This window comes from Littorina saxatilis, linkage group LG7, assembly GCF_037325665.1.
Source record: "Littorina saxatilis isolate snail1 linkage group LG7, US_GU_Lsax_2.0, whole genome shotgun sequence".
Taxonomy (NCBI): Eukaryota; Metazoa; Mollusca; class Gastropoda; order Littorinimorpha; family Littorinidae; genus Littorina; species Littorina saxatilis.
In genome coordinates, this window is record NC_090251.1 from 15796335 (window position 1) to 15823692 (window position 27358).

General features: G+C 42.0%; 1 protein-coding gene and 1 long non-coding RNA gene across 2 annotated transcripts in view; both read left to right on the forward strand.

Annotated features, from left to right (window-relative positions):
* Nucleotides 1-27358, forward strand: part of LOC138970799 (uncharacterized) — a 482774-nt gene that overhangs the window by 193133 nt on the left and 262283 nt on the right. The gene's annotated exons all lie outside the window — the stretch shown is intronic.
* Nucleotides 1-27358, forward strand: part of LOC138970787 (sodium- and chloride-dependent glycine transporter 1-like) — a 54946-nt gene that overhangs the window by 7380 nt on the left and 20208 nt on the right. The window contains exons 2-4 of the mRNA XM_070343321.1: nucleotides 21964-22171; nucleotides 25723-25854; nucleotides 26318-26494. Coding sequence (XP_070199422.1) covers nucleotides 21964-22171; nucleotides 25723-25854; nucleotides 26318-26494 — 517 coding nt within the window. The remainder of the gene's footprint in view (nucleotides 1-21963; nucleotides 22172-25722; nucleotides 25855-26317; nucleotides 26495-27358) is intronic.

Below are 27358 nucleotides of genomic sequence, written 5' to 3' on the forward strand. Positions count from 1 at the left end.
CCCTGGAGCAAATTCTTGATTAGTGCTTTTGTGAACAAGAAACAATTGACAAGTGGCTCTATCCCATCTCCCCCATTTCCCCGTCGCGATATAACCTTCGTGGTTGAAAACGACGTAAAACACCAAATAAAGAAAGAATGTTCAGGGAGTGTCAAGCGTAATGTTACAGAAGCATTAAGTATGTATAACGTTCTCTATCTCTCTCTTCTTCTCTCTCTCTCGCCCAGTTCTCACTCTCTCTCTCTCTCTCTCTCTCTCTCTCTCTCTCTCTCTCTCCCTCCCCCTCTATCTCTCTCTTCTTCTCTCTCTCTCGCCCAGTTCTCACTCTCTCTCTCTCTCTCTCTCTCTCTCTCTCTCTCTCTCTCTCTCTCTCTCTCTCTCTCTCTCTCTCTCTCTCTCTCTCTCTCTCTCTCCTCCCCGATCCCTTAATATCCACACTGATATTATACACTGACAGAGGACACTTGACGAAGAAGTTTTTAAATATTATTTTTGTTGATTCTTTTTAACAGCATCGGAGATTGTACATGATAATGTTCAAAAAGTAATTTTAGTAAAATGTTGGCAATGATTTTGTGATCATATTTATTTGCATACATCATGTCCTTTGATCATAATTACTATCAACACCTTCATGCGTTAATGGTAACGAACATCTAGTGTGAGCATGCGACTTGGTCATTTTGAAGTTTGCGGGAAAGGTTACAAATCAAAATAATGGAAGTTCTCTATTGATTTCTAGCGTGAACGAAAAGGTTACAGATAAAAGTAGTTCTCGACAGATTTTTTACGTGAATAGTCTGTATTAAATGAACTTTTCCGTATTGTTTATCGACTGGTTTTTAGAGCAAGATGCTGAAGTAGTGTGCAGTATTTGCATTGATTTGTACCTGTATTGTCTTTTTGTGATGCAAAGTCAGAGTATCGACTGAACAAAACGAAAACGGCAACATGTCTTGTAGACTTCGCTGTAGCAGAAAGTCATAATGAATGAGTTTGGTACATCACCTGGAGTCTAGGTGTAAATATATTGGTTTAAAAAAATAAATAATCCGGTGTTCGAATGTATGTATGATTGAATGAATGAATGAATGAATGAATGGATGGATGGATGGATGAGTATATACTCATTAACTTGATTAAACGAGTGAATGGACTGTTACACAACCGTTCAATCAATGAATGAACGAACGAACGAATGAATGGATTTTTTAATTAATTCATGGCCAGTCATTTTTAAATGATAAAGTATTATTGAGTCACTTGAGAAAAAGTGACTCTATGTAATCGGTCAGTGTTAGTCTGTCCGGCCGGCCGTCCGGCCGGCCGGCCGGCCGTCCGGCCGGCCGTCCGTAGACACCACCTTAACGTTGGACTTTTCTCGGAAACTATCAAAGCGATCCGGCTCATATTTTGTTTAGTCGTGACCTCCAATGACGTCTACACTTTAACGATGGTTTCGTTGACCTTTGACCTTTTTCAAGGTCACAGGTCAGCGTCAAAGGAAAAATTAGACATTTTATATCTTTGACAAAGTTCATCGGATGTGATTGAAACTTTGTAGGATTATTCTTTACATCAAAGTATTTACATCTGTAGCCTTTTACGAACGTTATCAGAAAAACAAGGGAGATAACTAGCCTTTTCTGTTCGGCAACACACAACTTAACGTTGGGCTTTTCTCGGAAACTATAAAAGTGACCGGGCTCAAATTTTATGTGAACGTGACTCCCAGTGACCTCTACACTTTGACGTCTGCTTTGGTGACCTTTGACCTTTTTCAAGGTCACAGGTATGTCTTGAAGGAAAAAAATTGAAATATCATATCTCTGAAACTATTCATCGGATTTGATTCAAACTTTATAGGATTATTCTTTACATCAAATTATTTACATCTGTATTGTGTTGTGAATAGCAATTTCTTCCTGTCCATCTGATGCCTCATATAATATTCAGAACTGCGAAAGTAACTCGATCGAGCGTTTGCTCTTCTTGTTTTATTATATTTTATTGTAAATATTTTATGGATTAGTGAATTCGTATGTATGAAATTAGATTCAACGAACAAAAAACTACAGCAAGAGAAAAAAAAAAAGGCCAGGGAGGTGTGTCTTTGAAAATATAGAAATGTAATAAATGCACCACATAGACCAAGGAACAATGAAGCTACCGTAGATAACAAGACAGGAGCCGTGTTGTCGTTTTCGTTTTCTTGTCGAGGATCTTACAAGCACAGTTCTTTCCGTGAACATACTTTGGCTTGCCATCTCACACCTGTCCTGACTTTGATATGGGGTAACACCATCCCGCCACTCAGACACATACCAACAATCAACATCATGACTGCTTAGTGTTCAGAATTGGAATGTTTTCGTGAATTTCTTAATTCAAAATTTTTTTTTAAAAACATTTTTATCTTTAACAGTTTTTTTTTTAATTCAGTCAAGCACAGATTTACAATGACAAATTAAAAAGCATTGTTACTGATATTGATAAGGTACACCAATGACATAGTTGAACATATATATTCAGTTATACATGGTACATTTTCAGAGCACATCCTGAAAATCAGTGGAATACATTGACTATTGTAGTATTCGTGAATAGGGCGGGGATGTTCAGTCGGTAGCGCTGGATTTGTATCCAGTTGGCCGCTGTCAGCGTGAGTTCGTCCCCACGTTCGGCGAGAGATTTATTTCTCAGAGTCAACTTTGTGTGCAGACTCTCCTCGGTGTCCGAACACCCCCGTGTGTACACGCAAGCACAAGACCACGTGCGCACGAAAAAGATCCTGTAATCCATGTCAGAGTTCGGTGGGTTATAGAAACACGAAAATACCCAGCATGCTTCCTCCGAAAACGGCGTATGGCTGCCTAAATGGCGGGGTAAAAAACGGTCATACACGTAAAATTCCACTCGTGCAAAAAAAACCACGAGTGTACGTGGGAGTTTCAGCCCACGAACGCAGAAGAAGAAGAAGAAGTATTCGTGAATTCATGTCTGTAAAAACACCAGTGTCAAACTATGAAATTAATTCATCAAGGCATTCGAACTCTGCACAGAAAGCATCCAGGAAGTTTTTTTTAATTTTTTTTATTTTTTTTATTTTTTTAATTTTTTTTAATTTTTTTTTTTTTTTTAGCCTTTGTTAACATTTATTTCACACACATGTAGCCATCGTCGAACGCTGAAGAAGAAGAAGAAATTTCACACACATGTAATCTTGTTCACTCTTGTCTTACAGGTGTTCATTGTATTGTTATGGGAGATCTTTATGTTCACACAACATTAAGTTTTGCACACATTTTTTCACACACATGTAATCTTGTTCACTCTCTTCTTACAGGAGCATCCAGGAAGTTGATTTTTGGTATGTGTCTAAGTCCAAGTGGGGGGATGGCAGGTGTGAGATAGTGGGCCGATTTGTTTACAGTTACACGCAAAGGACTCTGCTATTAAACGTGCCTAAGAGAGAGCTTACAAGTGCATTTGGTGGTGTGACTGACTTTTGGCCTTGCTGTATAATTTCAGCCACACAACAGTCACTATGGAACAACCGGACGCGTGGACATTTGCTTGAGCGAGTTTCAAACCCAAAATGTATGTTGTTCTGTCGTCTGCCGGGGCACTCAAGATCTCATGTTACATGTTCAGAATGTTGGTCCTTTTACGTCGCCCAAATTATCAAATTTGTATAAAGTTAAGTTTACAGAGAGTCCATTTTGTTTGGAGAATTTTGTTTTTTTAAATGAAGTTTAGATCTGAGAATGATGGTCCCTGTTCGTCGCCAAAAGTGTCAATTTTTCATGATGATGTAAAGTTAGCGGAGAGTCTGTTTCGTTGTAGAAGTTTTTTTTGTGTTTTTGTCTGTGTGTGTTTGTAATTTTTTTGAGGTTAAAATCCATTTAAAGTGCTTATGTTTACGTATATTTGGCATTACAAAAAAAACCAGTCAAATTTCCTCAAGGTTTTGATGAAAAGACAAGATAATTTACATCAGATGTAGTTATAGTTGCTAATTCGGAGATTAACATTTTCTTGTATTCCATCCTGGTAATAAAAATGTCATGAAATCTTCGAGTGCTTGCGACGCGGTCTGATGTTTCTTTGGTGTTAGCACTTGTGAAAAGACGATGTTTTCGGTGTGTAGTCTCACTTCGTGTAACTCACTTTTGAGTGTCGACTCGGTGTCTAGATGCGTATTCCTGCACCTTTTTGTTTTCGTCTGTAGTTCGGTTTGCAGTCAATATTGTTGCTTTCTCTTACGGCCATATACACTCTTTCTCTCGTTGTTGTATTTCAGGAATAATGGTCTCGTTCTCTAGTGTTGTGTCTTTTCATATTGCACATATTCGCAAAACTAGTGAAACAGCACTCAGCTTCATGTAAAGAAAAAAGAGCGCAAACTGAATTAAGTGTGTCTGTCTGGTTTCCGTGTAAGACACATTTTTTCCAATCCTCCCTTTCTGTCGACTTTTTAACCTTCAAAGTTTTTCTGGAGTGCACATCCTGGCGTTCAGACTAATTATGTATTTTCACCAAGAAACACTTGAACCTAGGAGGGTAAGTGCAGGGAAATCTCTGCTTCTACCCTCTCTGCTTGAACTTTTGCCTGAACGGTTCAGTCTCGAGTTATTTTGAAGTAGGTCAGCCTGGTGACTTGGAAGTGTAAATTAATCTCAAAATGCTTGAATGAAATGCTAGCGATGCAAACATGATTTTGCTACACTTCCACCAAGGTTAAGTTTCGAGTTGCCATGGAAAGTTGATAGTCAGATGACCTTTCTATTATTCGACTGTTAATTTCCCCCTGTGTAGTGGAACATATTCTGTAGACATTCTTGTTTGTGTTAGTTTTCTTTGTGGCTTAACTCCACGTGCACTGATAGTGAGTGTAGCAGATTGTTTGCACATGCCGTTGTTTTCCTCGTGTAATTTTGCTGTTGTCGCAGTTCTGCGCCCTGTTTTCGAGTGTGCACAAACTATCCTACATTATTTCTGTGTCTGTATCTTTCTTTCTCCAGTACAATGTATTTGAGACAGTGACAAAAGGTCAGGTGTCATGTCTACTGTCCCGAATGACACACGATTGCTGACATTTCACCATTGCCAACAGAATAAACAAATAAGAAATAGGTAGAAAATGAATGTGAAAACTGACTTTAATTGTTGATCACTATTTTCTATACCACTAACAAATAATCTACTTGCACATAGCTGTTTGGCAAATGTATGTTGCATGGGACACACTGACATGAAAGTGGAAGATGTTTTTCCCTCTAGAGAAACTACATATCAAGTTACACTTTTTGTGCTCTTCCGTTCCAGTTGGCAATCAATTGTTAACGCATGTTATTAGAAAAAATAGAACAAAAACAGATTAGATAGAATGAAAAATGTACTGGTGATGTCATTTGGGACATACTGACATGAAAACGTCACCTTTTGGCATTGTCTCATTTGCTTTGCAGCTGAGGCAAGCTGTAATGTGGATGTTCAGTGTTGAAAGTCTTCCCCATGAGGACAGCTTTGCACACTATCTCACATCTGCCCTGGCTGTTCAGTGTTGAAAGTCTTCCCCGTGAAGACAGCTTTGCACACTATCTCACATCTGCCCTGGCTGTTCAGTGTTGAAAGTCTTCCCCGTGAAGACAGCTTTGCACGCTATCTCACATCTGCCCTGGCTGTTCAGTGTTGAAAGTCTTCCCCGTGAAGACAGCTTTGCACACTATCTCACATCTGCCCTGGCTGTTCAGTGTTGAAAGTCTTCCCCGTGAAGACAGCTTTGCACGCTATCTCACATCTGCCCTGGCTGTTCAGTGTTGAAAGTCTTCCCCGTGAAGACAGCTTTGCACACTATCTCACATCTGCCCTGGCTGTTCAGTGTTGAAAGTCTTCCCCATGAGGACAGCTTTGCACACTATCTCACATCTGCCCTGGCTGTTCAGTGTTGAAAGTCTTCCCCGTGAAGACAGCTTTGCACGCTATCTCACATCTGCCCTGGCTGTTACTTAAAGTCAGATCTTCCCTCCACTTGGACACATAGCAACAATCAACATCCTGAATGTTTCGTGTGTTGAGTTGAAGTTTTCTTGTGTGATTTAGTTTTGTAGATTAAAACAAAGAAATTATTCATTTCCCACTCTACCCAGAAAGTATTCATGTTTTTGATTGGTAACATGTGGCCAAGTGTAGGGATTGTCTTATTCCATATAAAAGCGCAGCACGATCTGAGATATATGGTGAGCTGAATTTTTTATGCGACAAAAACTTTGCCATTAATGTTGATTCACTTTTTAAATATTCGCACAATAATATTGGTAGTCTTTAGAAGTATGCTTTTCCAGTAGTTTAGCTCCACAGCTGTTATAAAGGTGGTTACTTTTGTTGATATTCTGAAAGCATGCCCAGAACACGCACATACACGCATACTCTCTCACACACACACACACACTCACACACACACACACACACACACACACACACACTCTCTCTCTCTCGCCGCGCGCGCGCGCGCGCACGCACGCACGCACGCACGCAAGCAGACCGCTGCAAAAAATCTGTTTCTGTAGTCATAATTCCGCAATTGTAAACAGAGTTGAATCTGATGTAGTTTTGTAAAGATGCAACTTTTTCAGCGTTTGATAGAAACGAGATGGTTCTGCTTTGCATGTTGTAATCCTGAGGTAAGGGAATCAAGAGGGGTATGAATAGAGTACACTACATTGGGGTGTGCACGTTAAAGATCCCACGATTGACAAAAGGGTCTTTCCTGGCAAAATTGTATAGGCATAGATAAAAAATGTCCACCAAAATACCCGTGTGACTTGGAATAATAGGCCGTGAAAAGTAGGATATGCACCGAAATGGCTGCGATCTGCTGGTCGATGTGAATAATGCGTGATGTATTGTGTAAAAAATTCCATCTCACACGGCATACATAGATCCCTGCGCCTGGAGTCTGGAGATACGCGCGCGATATAAGACTTCATATAATTCTTCTTCTTCTTCCGCGTTCGTGGGCTGAAACTCCCACGTACACTCGTGTTTTTTTGCACGAGTGGTATTTTACGTGTATGACCGTTTTTACCCCGCCATATTTCATATAATAATAGAGTAGGACTTGCATCTTGGTGGATTCACAGGATGCATCTTTTTGTTGTTGTGTGGACACTGTACTCCTTTCCTTCTTTCTATTTTTCTGTGACCCTCGCGATGGAATTTAATACAGAGCGCCGCGGAAACTTGAATAATGATTTAGTCTTACACTGGACACAGAAAAACAGCAACTGAATGCAAGTTCTTTTCCGAATAAACACCGCGACAAAATACAAGTTCTTTTTCCAATAAAACTTCTTGACATTGTATGACACAGAACAAAGGTTCCACCGGAATTCAGCCGTTATTGTACAACCGGCAAAACGGCTGAAGTGTTGAGTAACCCTCGTAACCAACACAGCTTTGAATACAATATCCGGGCCTTTACCCATTCCGGAACAACCGGCGACGCTTTTGAATTTAGTCTTTGTTAATTACTCCACGGTTCACTGTTTCACACAGAAACAATTTGATATTGCAATGGTGCGTGCAAATACACAGAGGTTGCGGTTCAGCAGAGGTGACGATGAACAGTCAGTTATTGGTCATGCTCACAATTGTAGAGGCTTCTCTGACATGATGTTTTATTTCCTTCGTCAGGGAAAAACAACAGAATTATCCCTGTCAAATAGAAGGACCGGCACGGTTGGCCTAGTGGTAAGGCGTCCGCCCCGTGATCGGGAGGTCGTGGGTTCGAACCCCGGCCGGGTCATACCTAAGACTTTAAAATTGGCAATCTAGTGGCTGCTCCGCCTGGCGTCTGGCATCATGGGGTTAATGCTAGGACTGGTTGGTCCGGTGTCAGAATAATGTGACTGGGTGAGACATGAAGCCTGTGCTGCGACTTCTGTCTTGTGTGTGGCGCACGTTATATGTCAAAGCAGCACCGCCCTGATATGGCCCTTCGTGGTCGGCTGGGCGTTAAGCAAACAAACTTAAACAATTTTAAAGTCTTAGGTATGACCCGGCCGGGGTTCGAACCCACGACCTCCCGATGACGGGGCGGACGCCTTTCCACTAGGCCAACCGTGCCGGTCCCCAGCACAGTAGGAGACAAAGGTGGGAGCTATTGTGCATAATAAGCAACACAAATAGATTGCTTTTCACGCCCACAGGGTGGAACCACAATAATCTCGGAAGAAAAATCGAAGCCGATGTCAAACATACAATGGTAGAACGATGATAGCTGGCTGGCTCGGCGCTTTGAGCGAAGAATGCAACATTTTATAATGTATTTACAGATTGCCACTGCGAACGTAAAATCGATTTTAGGACTGCACGCACAGAGTGAAAGAGAGATGAAGAGATGTTATTTTGATTCACTTTTGTCAGAAGAGAGATGGTGAGATTATACTTTTTTGACTGTAATATACTTCTCTTATGCGGCGCGGGGGCGGTAAGGAGGAGTTTTTGTCTGGGTCTTTTAAACACGCTCTGTTGAAACATTTGAAACGCTGATTTTTTTAAAAATCTTGCAATTGAAAACTCCAAAAAATAAATCAACGAAATCGATAACGATTTTGATCGTGGAAAGACGTACTCCTCTTGTAAACTTCGAACGAGTAAAGTGAACGAACGAACGAACGAATAAATGAGCATAGATTGAATTCTGAATAGCCCCCCCACACACACACGCACACACGCGCACAAACACACACGCACACAAACATACACGCGCACCCCTTCCCCGTTTCATGCAAGTCAATATGTTCGGTTGTCTGACAAAAATTAAACAGAAGCTCGTTTGACTCAGAAAAATCTCAAGACACAGGGCGGATTTTCTTTGAAAGATAGACTTAGTAAAGAGTAGGCGTGAAATCCCAACACATACAAAACCTGGCAGGCATTCTGTTTCAACAAGATAATGACACTCTAATGACAGTGTAACTTGAACGGAACTCTATCAGCAAAATATGCTCGGAAATTGTCATTTTTCAAATACACAATCTACAAGTGAACGTTGGCACTGCCACTTTAACATTACTTTCTCAGCGCAGTAGACTAGGATGACTCAAAATCATTTTGACCAAAAGAACGTGGAATGTGAAACTTTAACTTATTGACTCGTTCAGCGCAGAAAGGTTGGGCGATATTTTTTTTTAAAATAGACATATTGCAAGTGAACTTGCAAGTGAACTTTCAGATGATTATATGCAACCAGAAGAAAATATTGAAACGGTTAGGATTTTGTCTACGACAAACTGAAACGCGCGTGGCGGGGAAATGTGCACATATTGACACAGCAACAAGACGAATCAATACTGTTAGCATAGCAATCGCGGCAGTCAAGCTTAATTGCTCAAACACTACGCCCGTTATGACTCGACGTCAGACATGATTTTGCACAAATCCAAAAACAAAGAGACTGCCAACGTTCCAAAATTCAGAAAAAAAAGAAAGGTAAGTTGTTGGAACGTTGGTATTGACAAAATTACGTTACAGTCACAAATATGTCGACCCAACGGTCTTTTAAGTGAACAGACCAACAATACTAATTTAAAATAATAAAATAAGTTTATTGTGATATTTGTTTGTCTGTTCACTTGAAAGACCGTTGGGTCGACATATTTGTGACTGTAACGTAATTTTGTCAATAACAACGTTCCAACAACTTACCTTTCTTGTTTTTACATTTAGTCAAGTTTTGACTAAATGTTTTAACATAGAGGGGGGAATCGAGACGAGGGTCGTGGTGTATGAGTGTCTGTCTGTCTGTCTGTCTGTCTGTGTGTGTAGAGCGATTCAGACTAAACTACTGGACCGATCTTTATGAAATTTGACATGAGAGTTCCTGGGTATGATATCCTCAGACGTTTTTTTCATTTTTTTGATAAATGTCTTTGATGACGTCATATCCGGCTTTTCGTGAAAGTTGAGGCGGCACTGTCACGCTCTCATTTTTCAACCAAATTGGTTGAAATTTTGGTCAAGTAATCTCCGACGAAGCCCGGACTTCGGTATTGCATTTCAGCTTGGTGGCTTAAAAATTAATTAATGACTTTGGTCATTAAAAATCTGAAAATTGTAAAAAAAAAATAATTTATAAAACGTTCCAAATTTACGTTCAGGTTATTCTCCATCATTTTCTGATTCCAAAAACATATAAATATGTTATATTTGGATTAAAAACAAGCTCTGAAAATTAAAAATATAAAAATTATGATCAAAATTAAATTGTCGAAATCAATTTAAAAACACTTTCATCTTATTCCTTGTCGGTTCCTGATTCCAAAAAACATATAGATATGATATGTTTGGATTGAAAACACGCTCAGAAAGTTAAAACGAAGAGAGGTACAGAAAAGCGTGCTATCCTTCTCAGCGCAACTACTACCCCGCTCTTCTTGTCAATTTCACGGCCTTTGCCATGAGCGGTGGACTGACGATGCTACGAATATACGGTCTTGCTGCGTTGCATTGCGTTCAGTTTCATTCTGTGAGTTCGACAGCTACTTGACTAAATGTTGTATTTTCGCCTTACGCGACTTGTTTTATCATGATTTTCCACGTTATAGGTCTATTGTCGTGACGGGGCATTATACTTGAACGAAACCGCACATGAAAATACACAAACAAATTGTCTAACAGCTTGTATGAAATATTACATGTATGATGTAAATGAGAATGTTTGTTTCGAAAAAAAGGGCATTCATGATAACACAAGAAAATAAATAAAAGAAAAACATGTTTGTCGGAAAGGCATCTTGCACCTAAGAAAAAAATATGATAAAATAGTCAAAAACCAAGAAAGGTTAAATGTTTAGATAATAAAGTAGTATTGTATTGTGACTAGTTAATGAATCGTAGCCATGCTTACTTGGTGTCTCATCTGATTAAGCCCACTGAGAGTTATACCTAAGCACAATATGAGTTTGTATCAAAGTGCGATGCTATGCTATGCTATGCTATGCTATGCTATGCCATGCTATGCTAACTTAATATTTTTGTCCCCAGAACGAGTGTCTATTTGGGACATGCCGTGGTTATATGCGTGGTCGGGACTGGTCAATCCGAAGTCTTACCCAATAACCTATACTGTAGCAGAAGGTAGTACTTTATTACGAACACTGGATGGTTATTGGGTACGATACTTCGATTGTCCAGTCCCGGCCACGCACTTTGATAGAAACTCGTGCGGACGTGAGCATCTGAAGGGACAAGTTGATCCAAGCCTCTGCGGAGGAGGTTAGACGTTTGGGAGGACGGGGTGGAGTAGGCGGGGTGGGGTGGGGTGCATAGGGGACAGGAAACGAGAGAGTAGTCAGGATGTCTGGAATCCTTAACCTTGTTTGCTTTCCACTTCTTTTTTTCCGATTGCATGAGCGAGTGCGTGCACCAGATGCCTACTCGGAGTCAAGACACACACAGGCACTGGCCGCCCAACCGCTCAGCTCCAAGGATCGATCCCTTGCACGTCTAAATTAAACCGCCTCTTTCAGTTTTTGTTCGGGGACGCTGTGCTAGTCAGTTACATCACCGCTTTGACGTCACAGCGTCAGTTGCTTTGACGTCATAGCATCAGTCGCTATGACGTCATCCTATACCGCTGTGTATTGGCAGGAACACCCACTTTCTCTTTTGATTGTGTCTCTGTTGAGTGTCCTTGCTAATCAATCTCCCACCTTTTCTTCTCCGTTAATATCCCCCAACCCCTCTCTTCCTCTCGTTTTCTTTCTCTCTGTTTGTTAATACTGTTTTATTCGGGAATAACGAACTATACCTGTGCCCCTCCCCAGCCCACACCCCCACCCGTTTTTAATGCTCACTCAGGCTGCTCTACGAAAACGCTTCTTTTCTCTTGTGTCGATCTCCATCTCCAGTTTGTCTGCCCCCCCCCCTTTCTCTCTTTCCCCCGGCCCTTTTCACAATCACCCCCCTTTTTTTCCCCTGCCATCCCTTTTCCTTCTCTCCCCCTCCCCCTTTCTCGAACCCTCCTTCCATGGTTCATGTCCCCTTCTCTGATAACAACCCCCCCCTCCCCATCGTCTGCTCATGCCTTCCCAAGCCGGTGATGATCAATGTGTGTGCGTGTCGCAGAAAACGGATCTGCAGACACAAGACCCTCGACTCCTTCAATCTCGCATCGTTTTCCCTTGCCCATCTTCTTTTTCCTTGCTTTGGCATTTTCTTTTCTTTTCTTTCCTCTGGAGACATAGACTGTGTAGACAGAGAGATACTGGGAAGTAACAGACTCTGGGCATGTACGAGAGTATATTTTTGACTGAGCGGAAACAGATAGGCAACCGGACAACATCCTCCTAGAGATATACACCATACTGAAATTTAAGGTACACCTGGGTAGTCAAAGAGGACATGTACGGCAGTATGCATTTGGCTGAAAGAAAGGAGGTAAAGACAATCGCAACAAGATATGCTGACATAGACAAAATATGCTGCGTTGGAGGTTTGGACAATGTCTAGCTAGCGTCCTGAAAGCTGGCTTGACTGAGAAGTGACACACTGAAAAAAGCAAAGACATTAGGTTTCAAAGTTCCCTGCGATTTCTGTTGGCATTTCGTATGTGTGACCACTTCTTAATGTTTCCGAATTAAAAAGAAAGTTGTAAGCCTATTTTGGCTGATGCTAAACACGTATACCTTATAGTCTTGAGAAATAATCTCCTGAACAGTCGTGCCCCTGCTATCAAGATCATTAAGAAGTGCTCTTAAGAGCAATCCGCCCTCACCCCCGGCATCCTTCCATAACGATTTTTGGTCTTGGTGGTCCTCTGGGCATTCGTATATATATTTGGAATGCGCCTGCCGCAGTTGTCTACCCTGATCGATTCAGCCTGCAAAAGCTGACTGACTCCCGTCTAAACAACGACAAACAGTCGCCACGCTGTGGCACAGTGGTTAGGACCTTAAATCCTATTCGATGGACCTTCGGTTTCTACACTTGTGCATTACCAGGGCTCCCCAAAGTGCGCGTCCCTGCGTCCTATACGCACTAGAAGCCAAAAACACGTACTAGAAATGTATGGAGGGGGTCGGGACGCACTAAACTTTAAAAGAGCGGGTCCTGGGACGCACTAGATTTCCTTTATCGTGCGTACCGTAGATACTTTTTCAGACTGCAATCGTCAGCTATTGTACACAGCACATTATGCGTGACCACAATGTTTTATAAGTGCACCGGGACCTTTTGGCTTCTGGACCCTTGGAATCCTTGACAATTCTGCACTGGGGGTCCCAAATTAAAAGAGGGGGTCCCTGGACCCTCTGGGAGGGGCGTCCGTGGGGAGCCCTGATTACCCACGATAAACTTTTGTAGATTTCATCGATGGAAAATTGAAGGCACAGTCCTTCACGTGACCACATTTTGTCCTTACTATCTCAGATCGGCCTGCAGCCTTTTACAGGAGATAAGACACATACTAAAAATCAACAGCCTAGCTGTTCCAGTTTGGAATTTGTGTTTCATGAGCCGCTAGGCTAGTTCTGAGATTTTAAGCCGATTCGCGTAAGGATGTCCCAGTCGATCGCGAAGTTGATTTTGCGATTTTTACCAAAAATTCAGGGCTAAAGCTTCGAAAAAAGAAAAAGAAAGAGAGAATGCTTCATGTCCTACAGGCTAAATATTTCGCCTCTTAAGGAACAGATATGGGTTATGATAATTCGAGTTTTACGCCCACACGGCTTTTGATGAGATACACAAGTGTATGCGTGTTTATGTGGTATCAGCCATCTGCAATTATGGCAGAATAACCGAGGTCTTTTACGTGCCATTGTCGTGACACGGGGGTGGGACATGGCTTCCGTCTCTGGGTCAGCACATAAAGTTGACCCGTGTCCGCCCCGGCCCGAATTCGAACCTGCGACCTTCCGATCACTAGTCAAGTGCTCTGCCAACTGAGCTGCCGGGTCCATAGCTTCGTGCAGCGAGATTCGTGAAGTAGACTTCAAGAAGTCGACTTGGTCCAATTCGTATCATGCTTTACAAGGGGAGGGCTGTGCCTTGAATCATTCTTGGTCATTTTAGGCTTGGAATAATATATTGTCCGACACAATGGGATACTCTAAAAAAAAATTCAAAGCTAAAGTTTATTCAAAACGTTTCTATTTCTTTCCGCGACATGCTTTTCTAGTCAAAAATGAGCCAAAGGAGTGCGTTTCCAAGGGATTGCAATGTTTCTGTACAAGTTTCCTACAGGAGAGCAATAATGTTCGTCAGATCAGACACAACTCGAAGAAAATGTGCAGTGTGAATGACCAGGGCGGGTCTGCAAGAGTCGAGGTTGGGGACTTTGGTCCGGGATAAACTGTACCCTCAAATGTATCCCGGACTAAAGTCTCTAAAATAGACTCCTGCATACCACCCCACGACTCCAAAAAGTTCCGTCGTTAAGGGTGTTGCCTATAGACTCTTTTTCTCTGTATGTCGGAGACAGGCAAAACTGGTTGAATGACTCGTTCAGTGACAAATATTGAGCGGAAGGTTTGTAAGCTCGTTCGGTGTACCTTCATTTATTCTATATATTTTTCCTTCAGACCCCTCGGCTAAGCGTGATATATGTGTCTGTTGCTCCTGGCTATACTAGAAAGGTTAAAATAGCTACGGAAACACGAAGGTTACAGCGTGATTTCAGCAGGCAGAAGAAATGATCGCACATGCATGGGTGTTTTTTTGCCAAACAGAAGGCAGTTTGCAATTCAGGGTTTGGCTTTATTTTGATTAGCCTTTTGGAAATTATAAGCTGAACGACACTCTCTGTGTTTTCTTCTGGAACAAGCTGATAAGTTGATCTAGCATTTTGAAGACGTTGGACTATCACTTGGTGTCCTGTTCGAAAACTAAAATGTTCACAAAATGTATACGTGCTGAATATCTTGATCAAACTAAATAAGTGAGTGGGTATACGAATTTACATAATGGAGAAGAAAGGGGGCGGTTATCTTTAAGGTACGCGGACTGGTCTGGCGTGCTTGTCTGCACAGAATACATCACTTGTACGGACAATTGTACTGTTGAACATGTTATAATTACCGACATCAGACAACTGGAAAGTAGCTTCATTTTTAACATCAAAGCGTGCTCTGATCAAGAGTACCTCAGTTCAGAATGAAAACCTGGTGTTGAAAAGGAAGCTACTTTCGGTGCCAAGGTGGGATCCCGTTTGCGAAATTCTACTGAACAGCAATCTCTTTTTCTTATATCGAGCATCAGTTTGGCTTTTTTCTTATTCTTTCTTTCTTCCTTCATATTATTCTTCCATATCTTTCTCTCTTTCTTTCTTTCTTTCTTTCGTTCTCTCTCTCTCTCTCTCTCTCTCTCTCTCTCTCTCTCTCTCTCTCTCTCTCTCTCTCTCTCTCTCTCTCTCTCTCTCCCTCTCTCTCTTAATTTTCGCGTCCGTTCACTATTTTCGTGGTTTTTCTTTTATTGTTTATTAATCACCCCTTTTTTGTTAGCACATGTCATACACAATCTGAGTGATTACATTTCTACTTCAACTTTGTAAAGGCCTTTAAAGTGCAACGGCCTTTTCGCCCTTGTCATGGCTGTCTGGAAACTACAGTCAGCCCCGTCTGTCTCAGTCTCCGCACGGACACTGCCTGGGAGAACTGTCTGTTGTTTAGCACCCGACGTCCTGTTCTACTTACCAGAATGCACTAGGGGTTGTTTTGGGTTCAAGAGTTTTTAGACACTTTCTTCCTTCCTGTACAAAACATCAGATATTTGCCCTTTCCACCGACAACAAAGAAGGTAGCTTCTACCCTCTTTGCCGACACCTAAAGCCTCACATTAATTGGGCGAAGTCGACTCTGCGAAGATGGCTGAACGAAGCTTTGGCACTTTGAATTTTCGGAAAAAAAACCTTTGCGAAGTCTTCGCGAGGTCGACGTCTGGATCAGTTATGAACAGCCTTGAGCATGGCTTCTAAAAGTGAAGTGTACAGTTGTTGTTGTTGTTGTTGTTGTTGTTGTTGTTGTTGTTGTTGTTGTTATGCTTTATTGTTGTTTGTTTTGTTAAATTAATTGTTATGATTATTGCTGGCAGCGACATATAACTTTAGTTACGAAAAATGCGATTCACAAATTTGTTGTACAAAGTTGATCAACTGTCACCCGTTTGAAACATCACGCTAGCATTTTCGTAGTTTCAAAGTAGAGAATAAGTGAAGACGTGTTAATCCCTCAAAGTAGAGAATAAGTAAAGGTGTTCGTCCGAATACTCTAGGGCGAAACCAGACGCGCAGAATACCTCTGGGGATGTACACATGGGGACCAATCTTCCGAGCACGATTGACGTACCGTCGCTTTTAATTAGTGATGGGCGAGTAAACCAATCAAGGCTTCGATCTATCGGAGGTCCTTTTGCTTCTGAGCAGTACCAGTTGTTTGTTCAGTGTGATACTGACTTGTTTTCGACTTTTTTCTTTTTGGGCTCATGCAGTTAGTTTCGTATTTCGACTGTTCCTTTTTGGTTCATGCAGTTAGTTTCGTATTTCGACTGTTCCTTTTTGGTTCATGCAGTTAGTTTCGTATTTCGACTGTTCCTTTTTGGTTCATGCAATTAGTTTCGTATTTCGACTGTGCTTTTTTGGTTCATGCAGTTAGTTTCGTATTTCGACTTTGCTTTGTGGGCTCATGCACTTAGTTTCGTATTTCGACTTTGCTTTATTTGGTTCATGCAGTTAGTTTAGTATTTCGACTTTGCTTTGTGGGCTCATGCACTTAGTTTTGTCAGAAGTATTTCTGAGTTCAGTTCAAGTAGATTCGGTGCCAGTTTGTTTTTATTGCACAGGATTTTTGGCTACCTTCCGCTCTCTGCATCTGTTATTGTTGGTATAGGAAGCTTGCTCTGCTGGGTAGGCGAAGAAAATGTACTGGGTAGGCAAACAAACATTTGTTATGATGCCAAGGAATCAAGTTGTATGGAGAATTGATGTGTCTATTTTGTGTTTGTTTGTTTGTGTTTGTTTGTTTTTTGGTAAGGGGGGGGATCACATCCATCTGCTAAAGCATAGCTATTATTTGGGCTGAAGCTGTCTTAACTGAAACAGGCACAGCACTCTTTAAGTAAAATGCATTAACCAGTCGGCCGTTCACCTCAGCACGGGCTGGTGCAAGGTTGCACTTTCAACTTGACTGGTGCAAACATAGGCCTGTAAGGGCTGGTGCAGCCTTCGCTTCAAAACAATGAACCGGACAGTTTGTGCCAGCATTTTGCTGTGCAGTTAACATTCTCTGCGATTAGTCTCAAGATTGCTCGCTTGCTTGACGGGTTCACTAATTTTTGTGAAAGGTGTGGGTGGGGGAGGGGGATGGAGAGGCTTTCTAGCGAGTTACTTAGTGGGTTTTTTTCTTTTCTTTTTTTTGGTGCTTCACTTTTAGTGTAGTTTGTTCGCTCGTTATTTGAAAGCACTTCTTATGTACAGCACTTCTCTGTCATACAATACAGCATAGACATTCACTCCATAGCAGTCTTTAAGATGGAACACTGTTTGTACAGCACTTCTCTGTCCTACAGTACAGCATAGACATTCACTCCATAGCAGTCTTTAAGATGGAACACTGTTTGAATAAGGCTGCAGAGCTTTTTTTCTAATTGCTTTAAGTTGAGTAGAATTTGCGGTCAATTCACTTAATTTTCATGCTTTCCATTACCTTTTTAGTTCAACCGTGCCTTAAGGAAGAAATATTTCTTATATGTACATACTACGCCCTAAGCGTGTCAGAGGAAAATCAATGGTTTTGATCCACTGAGCTATTTAGGATCATGCTGCTACTTTTCAGACTCATCTGACATTTTAACGGCAGCAGCTAGATTAGTACTGTAAATACAGGCGTCTGTAGCTATTTCTGTATTCAGAGTCCAACTTTGAAGTCATTTTTAGCTTTAAATCAAAAGCAGAACTAATAGAAAACTAAGCCAGTATCTTCACTTGAATTTGTTGTATGAAGTATTCGAGAGGATTGCATTTGCTAGAATCGAAAGTGTAATATTTATAAAGCAGACATCGATATGTGGTCGATATTTTATATAGTGCCATAGTTGCACTTTCTGAAATGTTACTCAGGGCATGTTTCCCCTTTAACTCTCACAAGCTATTAGCTAAAATTCTGTATTTTCATTAGATATATTTTCTTTCAGGGTAATAGTATTATTCTGATTTTGGCGGTAGTTATATTAAAATAAGTCGGATGTAACTACAAGGCTTCACTTGATATAAGCATAGCTTGGTGTATGGCCCCGAGTGACTTTTTGTTTTAAAAGACTGTTGTACTAAAATGTCCACCTATATTTACTGTAGAAAGATAAGTTTCATCCAAATCTTAAAAGGGAGAACGGTTTTATGGCTTGTTCTCCGGCTTCAGTCCGCTGTCTTAATTCCCACTGTCTTGATTGCTTCTACTGCATTGACACTTCTAATATAATAGAAGAAGAACACACAAAATAATTCAAAAACAACCTCTTCAGTTTCTCTCTATTCAAAGGGCAAAGTATGCAAGCGCTGCCCATTATAACTTCTGGTTTTTTTTTTTTACTCCAGAATCTGCATTGAGGAAAAGCAATACAGACAACAACAAAAAAACAGAGAGAGATATATATATATACAAACAGACAGACAGAGAGAGAGAGAGAGAGAGAGAGAGAGAGAGAGAGAGAGAGAGAGAGAAAGAGAGAGAGAGTCACAGAGAAAAGGGGCAGGGACGGACGGACAGACAAACAGACTGACATACAGACACAAAGATAGACACGATCTATTTTCCCAAAAGCCCTGTGAGAAAAAAAAACCACCTGCCTCTCGTTTGTTTGCCAAACGTGAATACCCCTCGAGTTATCTGTGAATGGTAAAAGATAAAGCACGTTGCAGAGAAAGGGTAATTATCGTGTTGTACTGTAACCTTGTCTGTTAGGCAATAATGTTCGCCAGGGAATCATGGGAAACCGGAAATGATGTTGTTGTTTTTAGCTTTGAAATGACACAATCGTTATGTTGTTGCGGGTAGTGAAACAATCGCTGTTCCTGATATTCCATTCAGTTTGTACAAGAGGAACATCCAATTGCACGTTATTTGTCATTACAATTTTGTTTACTTTGAATGACAGTGGGCAACAAGTGATAGATGTTTTATGCACGGTAGTTATGAGTTCAATGGTTGAGGAGTCTTTCAGTCAAGGTTTGACTTCAGGAAGATAAAAACAAAAAGAAAACACAACAGAAACCAGTGTAGGTCAATTCTTCATCAAATTTTCGTCACCCTGTCACTGACTCAACTCAACTCAACTCAACTCAAATTTTATTGGCTTCAATTTTCACATAGAAGAATTTGTCTTGCGCTTGGGATTAAGACATAGGCAGAAAGTAAGAGTATAACATATAAAAACAGCATTCATATCGCATTTCATGTATCACACACAGTAATCACTAGTATAGGCCTAGGCCTACAGATATCACATTTGTCCCTGTATCACACATGCAGATAAATGGTATCACATTTCCACGTATCACACACAATATATACATTACATAACATAACATAACTTCTTCCGGATTGTAATGACATGTAGGGAATGACGCCACGTGATGGATTGTCATGATGGATTCAGGAAGATTAGATAAGTAGAGAATGTGTTGGAAAGGTACAGCCGGAAGAATTCACTTAACAGCAGCCCTGGCTTTGAGACCTTTATTTTATGTTGCCGTAATACCCATCAGGGGCGGATCAGTTTATTTTATGGGGGGGGGGGGGGGGGTTTCCAAAAGTATATTGTGAAGATATGGGTGTGAAGGCGCGCAGCGCCGAGCCGACGGCGCAAAGCGCCTAGCTTTCTAGGGGGGTCCGGGGAAAATTTTTTAAAAAAGGATGCAAAATGGTGCAATCTGGTGCATTCTGGTGCATTCTGAGGATGATCATTACCAGTTTCAGGCAGCAGATTTTGTCACTGATTAATACCCCAAAAAAACACAATTTAAAAAAAAAAATTGGGATGGGGGGGGGGGGGGGGGGGGGCCATCAGGGACCTAATGCGGTAAACAACATTTGAATCGCTGATTAGGGTAAACCGTCGTAAGGGGAACCAACGCACTCTGAAGTATTGGCGTAATTGCGTGTCTAAATGCCCTTCAGGGGAGTTAATTTGTGTGCTATATTTAGTAAGAACAATCGCGCAGCAGCTGCTACAGATAAACTTGTGTCTATGGTTCGTTTAGGCGGGAGAGGAGTTACAGGTGAGCTCGGAGGAATCCGGGAGAGATGGTATCAGTCTGGTTAAGTCTATTTTTTTCTATTTTCTTTCCCCATTTCATCCTTATTACGACGATTTATTTGAACAATCTTTCTGTATTTTTTTGTTGATCTTTCTTTGTTTCATTTTGTTGTCGTCTTTTTTGTCTTGACTGTAGTCTGTATTACCTGTACTTTGTTACTATCCCAGTTGTTCTTCTTTTTCCCTGTTATCTTGCGGATACAATGAACATTGAAATGAAAACTGTGTTTAATTTAACAGAGGAATGTTATTGCATAGCAACGCTCACACGATCTAAATCGAGCAACAACCATGACACTGTCAGACAGGGGATGTAGGCCAGTTTCTGCAAAGCTGTAAGAATGGCGGCTCCATGAGCTATAACAAGCCAAAATTAGGTGCATTCTTGTACCCCCAGAACGTGAATTGATCATTAGGTCGTACGCGCGACAATCAGTTGTGGCAACAGCAAGGGTCATGGCTGGGGTCGAGACAGGTAGATTTATCTTCGCCAGCTTTAATTCGCAAGACTGACACCCCTGATATCAAATAAAATCACAGAACCGCCGGTGAGAATGTTCTCCCAACCGCTTCTGAAAGACGGTTCATGTCCAAATCTGGTCGGCGAAAACAAAAACTTGATTTTAGACTGACGTGAAAACAAATTGATACAGTACCTGAAATATCAAATCGACGGCTGCTGGGGAAAATAGTTATTTTCTATCCAGGTGTTCAACTTATGTGTTAGTCAGATAATTTGACTATTACTTTTATTCCGTCAGTTTAGAAGAGACTGACTTTTTTTTTCATCTACTGAGACAGTTTCAGAGCACATTTCCCCACTATCGGCGACTTCAAATACGATAAGGATCTGAAATAAGTATTATTTAAAAATAAAATCAAAATCGTCGTTTGTTTGTCTTTGCCATTCCGTGGACACTGTCCATTTAAAGTTTTAAAAAAACATTTAAAAAGAAATTCAAACAATAACGTTGGTTTGCAAAGCTGCAAATGACTCGAAAGTCTTCCAATTTTTCAACGAATTTATGTCATTACGTCACCCGCAACCTTCCTCAAAATCATTACTTCAATCATTTTGGGGATTTGAATCAAATGATGGGCATTACACAACGAATGCGGTGAACCTCAACATTACCAGCTATTGTGTTTTCAGCGTAGCAATAGGGGGGTAGACGGTCTAATCAAGCTCGTTTCCGATCGGAAGTAGTATTTCCGGTTGTGACGTCAGCACTTGTTTTCGCGTCCTTGTTGTTCGTGTGTCTGTTGAAGTAGGCGCTTGTCGATGATATGCGGTTGTTGTTGTTTTTGTTGTTTTGTTTTTTTTCTTCTAAAAATGCATCTTTATACTCTGATACCTTATTCCTTCATGTGGTGAAATATTTATGTGTTTGACAATTGTAGCTTAGAATAACACCGACAGTAATTACGAACTAGCAAACAAAGCAAAGCAATAAGAGGACACGCACGAAAATTTCGGTTTAATCGTGATTAAATACCACGAAAACTTTGCAAGAAACACGGAAAGTAAGAGAAACAGTCAGACAGACCAGAAGGAAGAAAGAAAAAGACAACAAAAAAGAAAAAATTCAAAATGCACACACATAATCACAACCAATGACCTACTTTCAAATGTCTCCCTCTCTTCTGCAGGGCGAGTTGCACGAGCTAACAGGGGCCGAGGCCGGACAGAACGGGGGTCAGTATGGGTCAGACGAAAGTCAGGAGCAGCATGCAAATGCTGGACCCGAGCGAGCGAGCTGGGGAGGCAAATTCGAGTTCCTTCTTACCTGTATTGGATACGCCGTGGGACTGGGGAACGTCTGGAGGTTCCCTTACCTGTGCTACAGAAATGGCGGAGGTAAGAACACACTGAGGGAAACGAGTTGATGGAGATGAATTGGTGGTAGGGGTGAGAGAGAGAGAGAGAGAGAGAGAGAGAGAGAGAGAGAGAGAGCGTCACAGTATCTGTGTTTGTGATACAAATACTGATGTGCCTGTCTGTTTGTCTCTGTCTGCACTGATGTTCGTTTGCATGATTGTGTCAAACAGTGTACATCTGTCTTCGTCAATGTGTGTGTCTTGTGCCTTCGCATGGTTAGTGTACACGAGTACCTGCTTTGCAACACAGCCTCTTTCAACATTTACGACGGGGCACCGACCATCAACAACTCATTCATTCTCTTCTCTGCTTTGGGAACGACATTGAAGGCTTCGATCGCGTGTGTGAGGAGGGAGGGAGAGGGGGGATGGGGGCCGGATGTCTTTCCCGCACGGATCGAAGAAAAAGGGGTCTTGATTCCAGTGTCCTCAAAGACCTCTGCTCGCTCCTCGCACATCATGTCTGCCTCCTCCTCCCCCCCCTTCCACATACACACAGCCGCCACTCCTCCTCCACCCCAAGCTACGCCCCCAAACACCCCGCTCTCCTACCACAGTGGACCCAACACCCCCCCCCCCCCCTTTTAAGAACTCCAACAATTTGAGAAAATCGATTCTTAAAAAAGAAGGAAGTCTTAAAATGGGGGGTAATTTTACAGAGGTTATGAACAGGAAGTCTGAGAAAACAAGGTCTTAAAAAGGTGGGAGTCTTAAAAGGGGAGTTCCACTGTACCGCCGCCACCTCCCCCATCCCCCCGCCCCCCCCCCCCCCTTCTAACCACATCCGTCCGAAGGCAGATCACTCGCGCAGACCGATCTCTCAGGCTCCCTCTTGTTGACTTTCCCTTGATTCACACTCATTCTCCGCACACGGGTCAGATTTAATTAGTGGGCCATGTAGAGGGAGAAAAAAGGTAAAGAGGGCTTCGATTTCTTGTTAACGGGTCTTCTGTTCTTTGTCTTCTTGGCGAGAGATCGGGGAAATGTGAAGAGCGATCCGTGTAAACGGTTCCCAGAGTTTCAGATCAGAGCCGTGTTTGGCCATAGAATGAACACGACTGAGGCGTCTTAGAGTGTTTCTACAAGAATAGGTACGCAGACACTGCACACACTGTATATTGTTGTAATTGTTGTCTCGCTTGGGTCTTCAGAGCGAGCTTCTGGACAATTTGTCAGATGAGTTTATTTTCTGTTTCATAAGTTTTCGTCTATCTGTCCACTTAAAAGACCGCTACCCCCTGCGGGTTAGGGGGAGTCCCATATTGGTTGGGACGAGAAAGAATTTACCCGATGCTACCCAGCATGTCGTAAGAGGCGACTAACGGTTCTGTTTCTCCTTTTACCCTTGTTAAGTGTTTCTTGTATAGAATATACTTTTTTATATAGTCAATGTTTGTAAAGATTTTAGTCAAGCAGTATGTAAGAAATGTTAAGTCCTTTGTACTGGAAACTTGCATTCTCCCAGTAAGGTCATATATTGTACTACGTTGCAAGCCCCTGGAGCAATTTTTTGATTAGTGCTTTTGTGAACAAGAAACAATTAACAAGTGGCTCTATCCCATATCCCCCCTTTCCCCTATCCCATCTCCCCCCCTTTCCCCTATCCCATCTCCCCCCTTTCCCCTATCCCATCTCCCCCCTTTCCCCGTCGTGATATAACCTTGAATGGTTGAAAACGGCTGGGTCAGAGACGTTTTGTTTTGTCATAATCAAACGTTCCAATAACGTTCCAATTTCTTGTTTAAAAAAAAATTTGTCTGCTATAGTTTGAACATCCTGTTTGATTGTGTGTTTTTTATGGGGGTGGTGGAAAGGAGTGCTTTCTTGATTTGTTTTGACTGCATGCTGTGATGCATGGGGCAAACTGAGCAAGTAAATTAGCCATGACAATGCTGAAAGAAACAGGAACTTTGTATATAGCAAGATGGTTGAGGAAAGAAGACTGCAGGGACGATGCAGAACGTATCACTTCGTTGGTTCGTTTCCCGTCAGTCCTATCTCAATCCCCATCCAGACATCATCCTCGGGTCAATTTGACATTGAGTGTGGATACTTGACGATCTGTGTATACAAAACGTCAGCGGTGTGTTCTCTTCCCATTGGCTGCTTGCCAAATGACGTCACTCCTCCCATCCGGGCTTTTTGTCTAGTCACGCTCCATTCTGTCAGTGTCTATACCCCGCTGCTATCTCGTCTCGTCAAACTGACTGTGCTCCCTCCCCCTCCCTCCTCCTTCTTTTTCCAGCTTGTTCATACGTGTGCCTGTCTTTGTCAGATACCTTACACACCTCTATCATTATTCCTCCTTCCTCCTCCTCCTCCTCCTCCTGGATCCCCCTCTCCCCGGCTTCCCCCTTCCCCCTCCCTCAATCATTTTTCAGTTTGTTCCTCCGTGTTCCCCAGATACTCTCCAAATCTCTATCATGACTTCCTCCTCCTCCTCGTCCTCCTAATCCTTCCCCACCCAATCCCCCTCCCCCTCCCCGTCACACACATCCCATCCCTACCCGTCATCGTTCAGATTGCTCTTACGTGTGCCCGTCTTTGTCAGATTCCCTACCGCAAAACTATCCCTCTCAGAATATCCTTCTGTAATAACGTCTGTGTGCTCTCTCTCTCTCTCTCTCTCTCTCTCTCTCTCTCTCTCTCTCTCTCCCTCTGTCTCTGTCCCTCTCTCTCTCTCCCTCCCGCCCCCTCTCTCTCTGTCTTTCTCTCTCTCTCTCTCCCTCCCGCCCCCTCTCTCTCTCTCTCTCCCCTCTCTCTCTCACTCTCTCTCTCCTCTCTCTCCCTCCCTCCAGCCCCTCTCTCTCTCTCTCTCTCTCTCTCTCTCTCTCTCTCTCTCTCTCTCTCTCTCTCTCTCTCTCTCTCTCACTCGATCTGTCTGTCTTGAGCGGAAATCGATGTTCTTGAACCGCCGTCATTTGGCCCACGGGGGTAAACCGACATATCCCTACTCGATTTATTGACCATGGATTACTGTGTTCGCCCATCACCACTAGTATTGCCGGTACGCTGTTCACTAATAGTGCAATAAGAAAAGTATTGTACGTATAGGCACAATCTTGTTTTGTGGTACAACCCTTTTTTAAGAACGCAAACACTCTGACAAAATCAGGTCTTATAGAGGATGGAGTCTCAACATTGTGGTAAATTAAAGAAGTAAGTGAAAAAGCAGGTTTTCAAAAAGGGAAACTTCTCAAATTGGGGGTGGGGGTGGGGGGGGGGGTGGGGGGGTGGGGGGGGGGTAAAAGGAGGAATAACACGACCGTAGTTACTAGATGACAGTGAATCTCGAATGCCCAAATCTCTTCTTTCCCGACCCACTGCTCTCCCCTAGTTTGTTTGTTTGCTTGTTAAAAAGACAACCGAGGAACACACCGAAACAAACACTATTCTTAGCTGGTCCGTTTTGCTTGTCCAGTTCAAATGACAAAGGTGTTTCTCATACACTTTTAATAGAATTTTACTTACGGACTGTCGCTTTGTACGTGTACTCACCTGTAATATCCACCTTAACTCACCTGTGTGCAGGTGCGTTTCTGATTCCCTACGTGCTGATGCTGGTATTTGTGGGTCTACCGCTGTTCTTCATGGAGCTGGCCTTTGGTCAGTTTGCTTCACTCGGACCCATCACCATATGGAGGGTCAACCCTCTTCTCAAAGGTCAGTTTCTGAGAAAAATAATGTTTTTAGGATCCTGTGATCATGTAGTTTGTTTGTGTAGTGAGTGGTTCTGTGGCAGTTGTCAGGGGGGTGGGGGGGGGGGGGGGTGCTTTAATAGACGAATTCCAGAAATAACTGTGTCGGGTTTTTATAGGTTGTTGAAGACTTGCTTTCCCTTCTTTTTCCTTTCTTTTCAATAGAAACAGCGCGGTAAACTACACGTGACATTACAGTCTCGCCTCAGTGTTTCTATAGAAACAAGGGAAAGCAACTCTTCCACAACCCATGCAAACGTGACAGAGTTATTTCCCAACATCGTCAGTTAATTGTGACTCTACGATTCTCGGAGTCATTCACCTGGATATTATCAGCGTAACTCTAGATACCCTAGCTTTGAGTTGTCATTCTCTCGTTGTGACATTCATCCACAAATATTTAATCCAAGTAACTCTCTCTCTTCCAGGTCTAGGCTACGCGATGGTGCTAGTATCGTGGTTCATCAGCCTGTATTATAACGTCGTCATCAGTTACGTCTTGTTTTACCTGTATTCGTCACTCAGAAGTACGCTACCGTGGACTACCTGTGATAACTCGTGGAACACAGAACACTGCATAGGTCCACACACTAAAAATGAAACGGGTGAGTGTTTTTCCTGGTTTATTAATAGTGTCATGTCTATCAGAATGTTGTATTGCCTGGGCCACATAGCCTAATATAGCTTAGAACTGCTTGAATTTGTGTCCTTATATCTTGTTACTAAATATGTCATGTTATTTAGTTTGAATACCATTCTGTTTAAAGAAAATGTTCACAATGTCAAGAAATAATATAACTCTTCAAAGGAGCACCACACGTGAAACAAGTAAGCTTATCTACGTGATCTTATGAACGCAAACCATGTTAATGTGTAGGTTTTGTGTGCCTTTCCGCTCATTCTGCAATAACACAGTAGTGCCTGTTGTTTGAATACTCTCCGTTAAACACCCCCCTCCGCTCACCCCCGCATGGCACACCTTTCAGTGGTCAACTCAACAAAAGTATACCCTTCATGAAAAGAAACCTCCGATGTTAGGACACTGTTTCTTGACCTCAGAGGTGTGAGTGGACAGTCCAAGGAACAACACAAACATGTGACAATGTATTGGATAAGATCTAGCGTGATACAGAAAGATTTGTTCCGTCCTTGTAAGTATTCACAAAACAAAGAATTATTAATAGTGGCTTATTTAGTTGTCTTTTGGGGCTTTTATGTAGCTGTGGTTATTGCCGTTAGCTAGAAATTAAAGCTGGGTGACACGTATCAAGAAAGCAAATGGGGTGACACGTACACACTTGTTGAACCCACAGACGGATGGAATGATTGCTTTTTGCAATAAGAGAAGCTTTTTGAGAAAATTAATTTTAACATGAATTTGAACGTTGTCCTGAAGAAGCACCCAGAGGCAAAAATCCGACTTTGTCTGCGCTGTCTTTATGTTGGTGAGTACCGATTTCTTTAGTTTT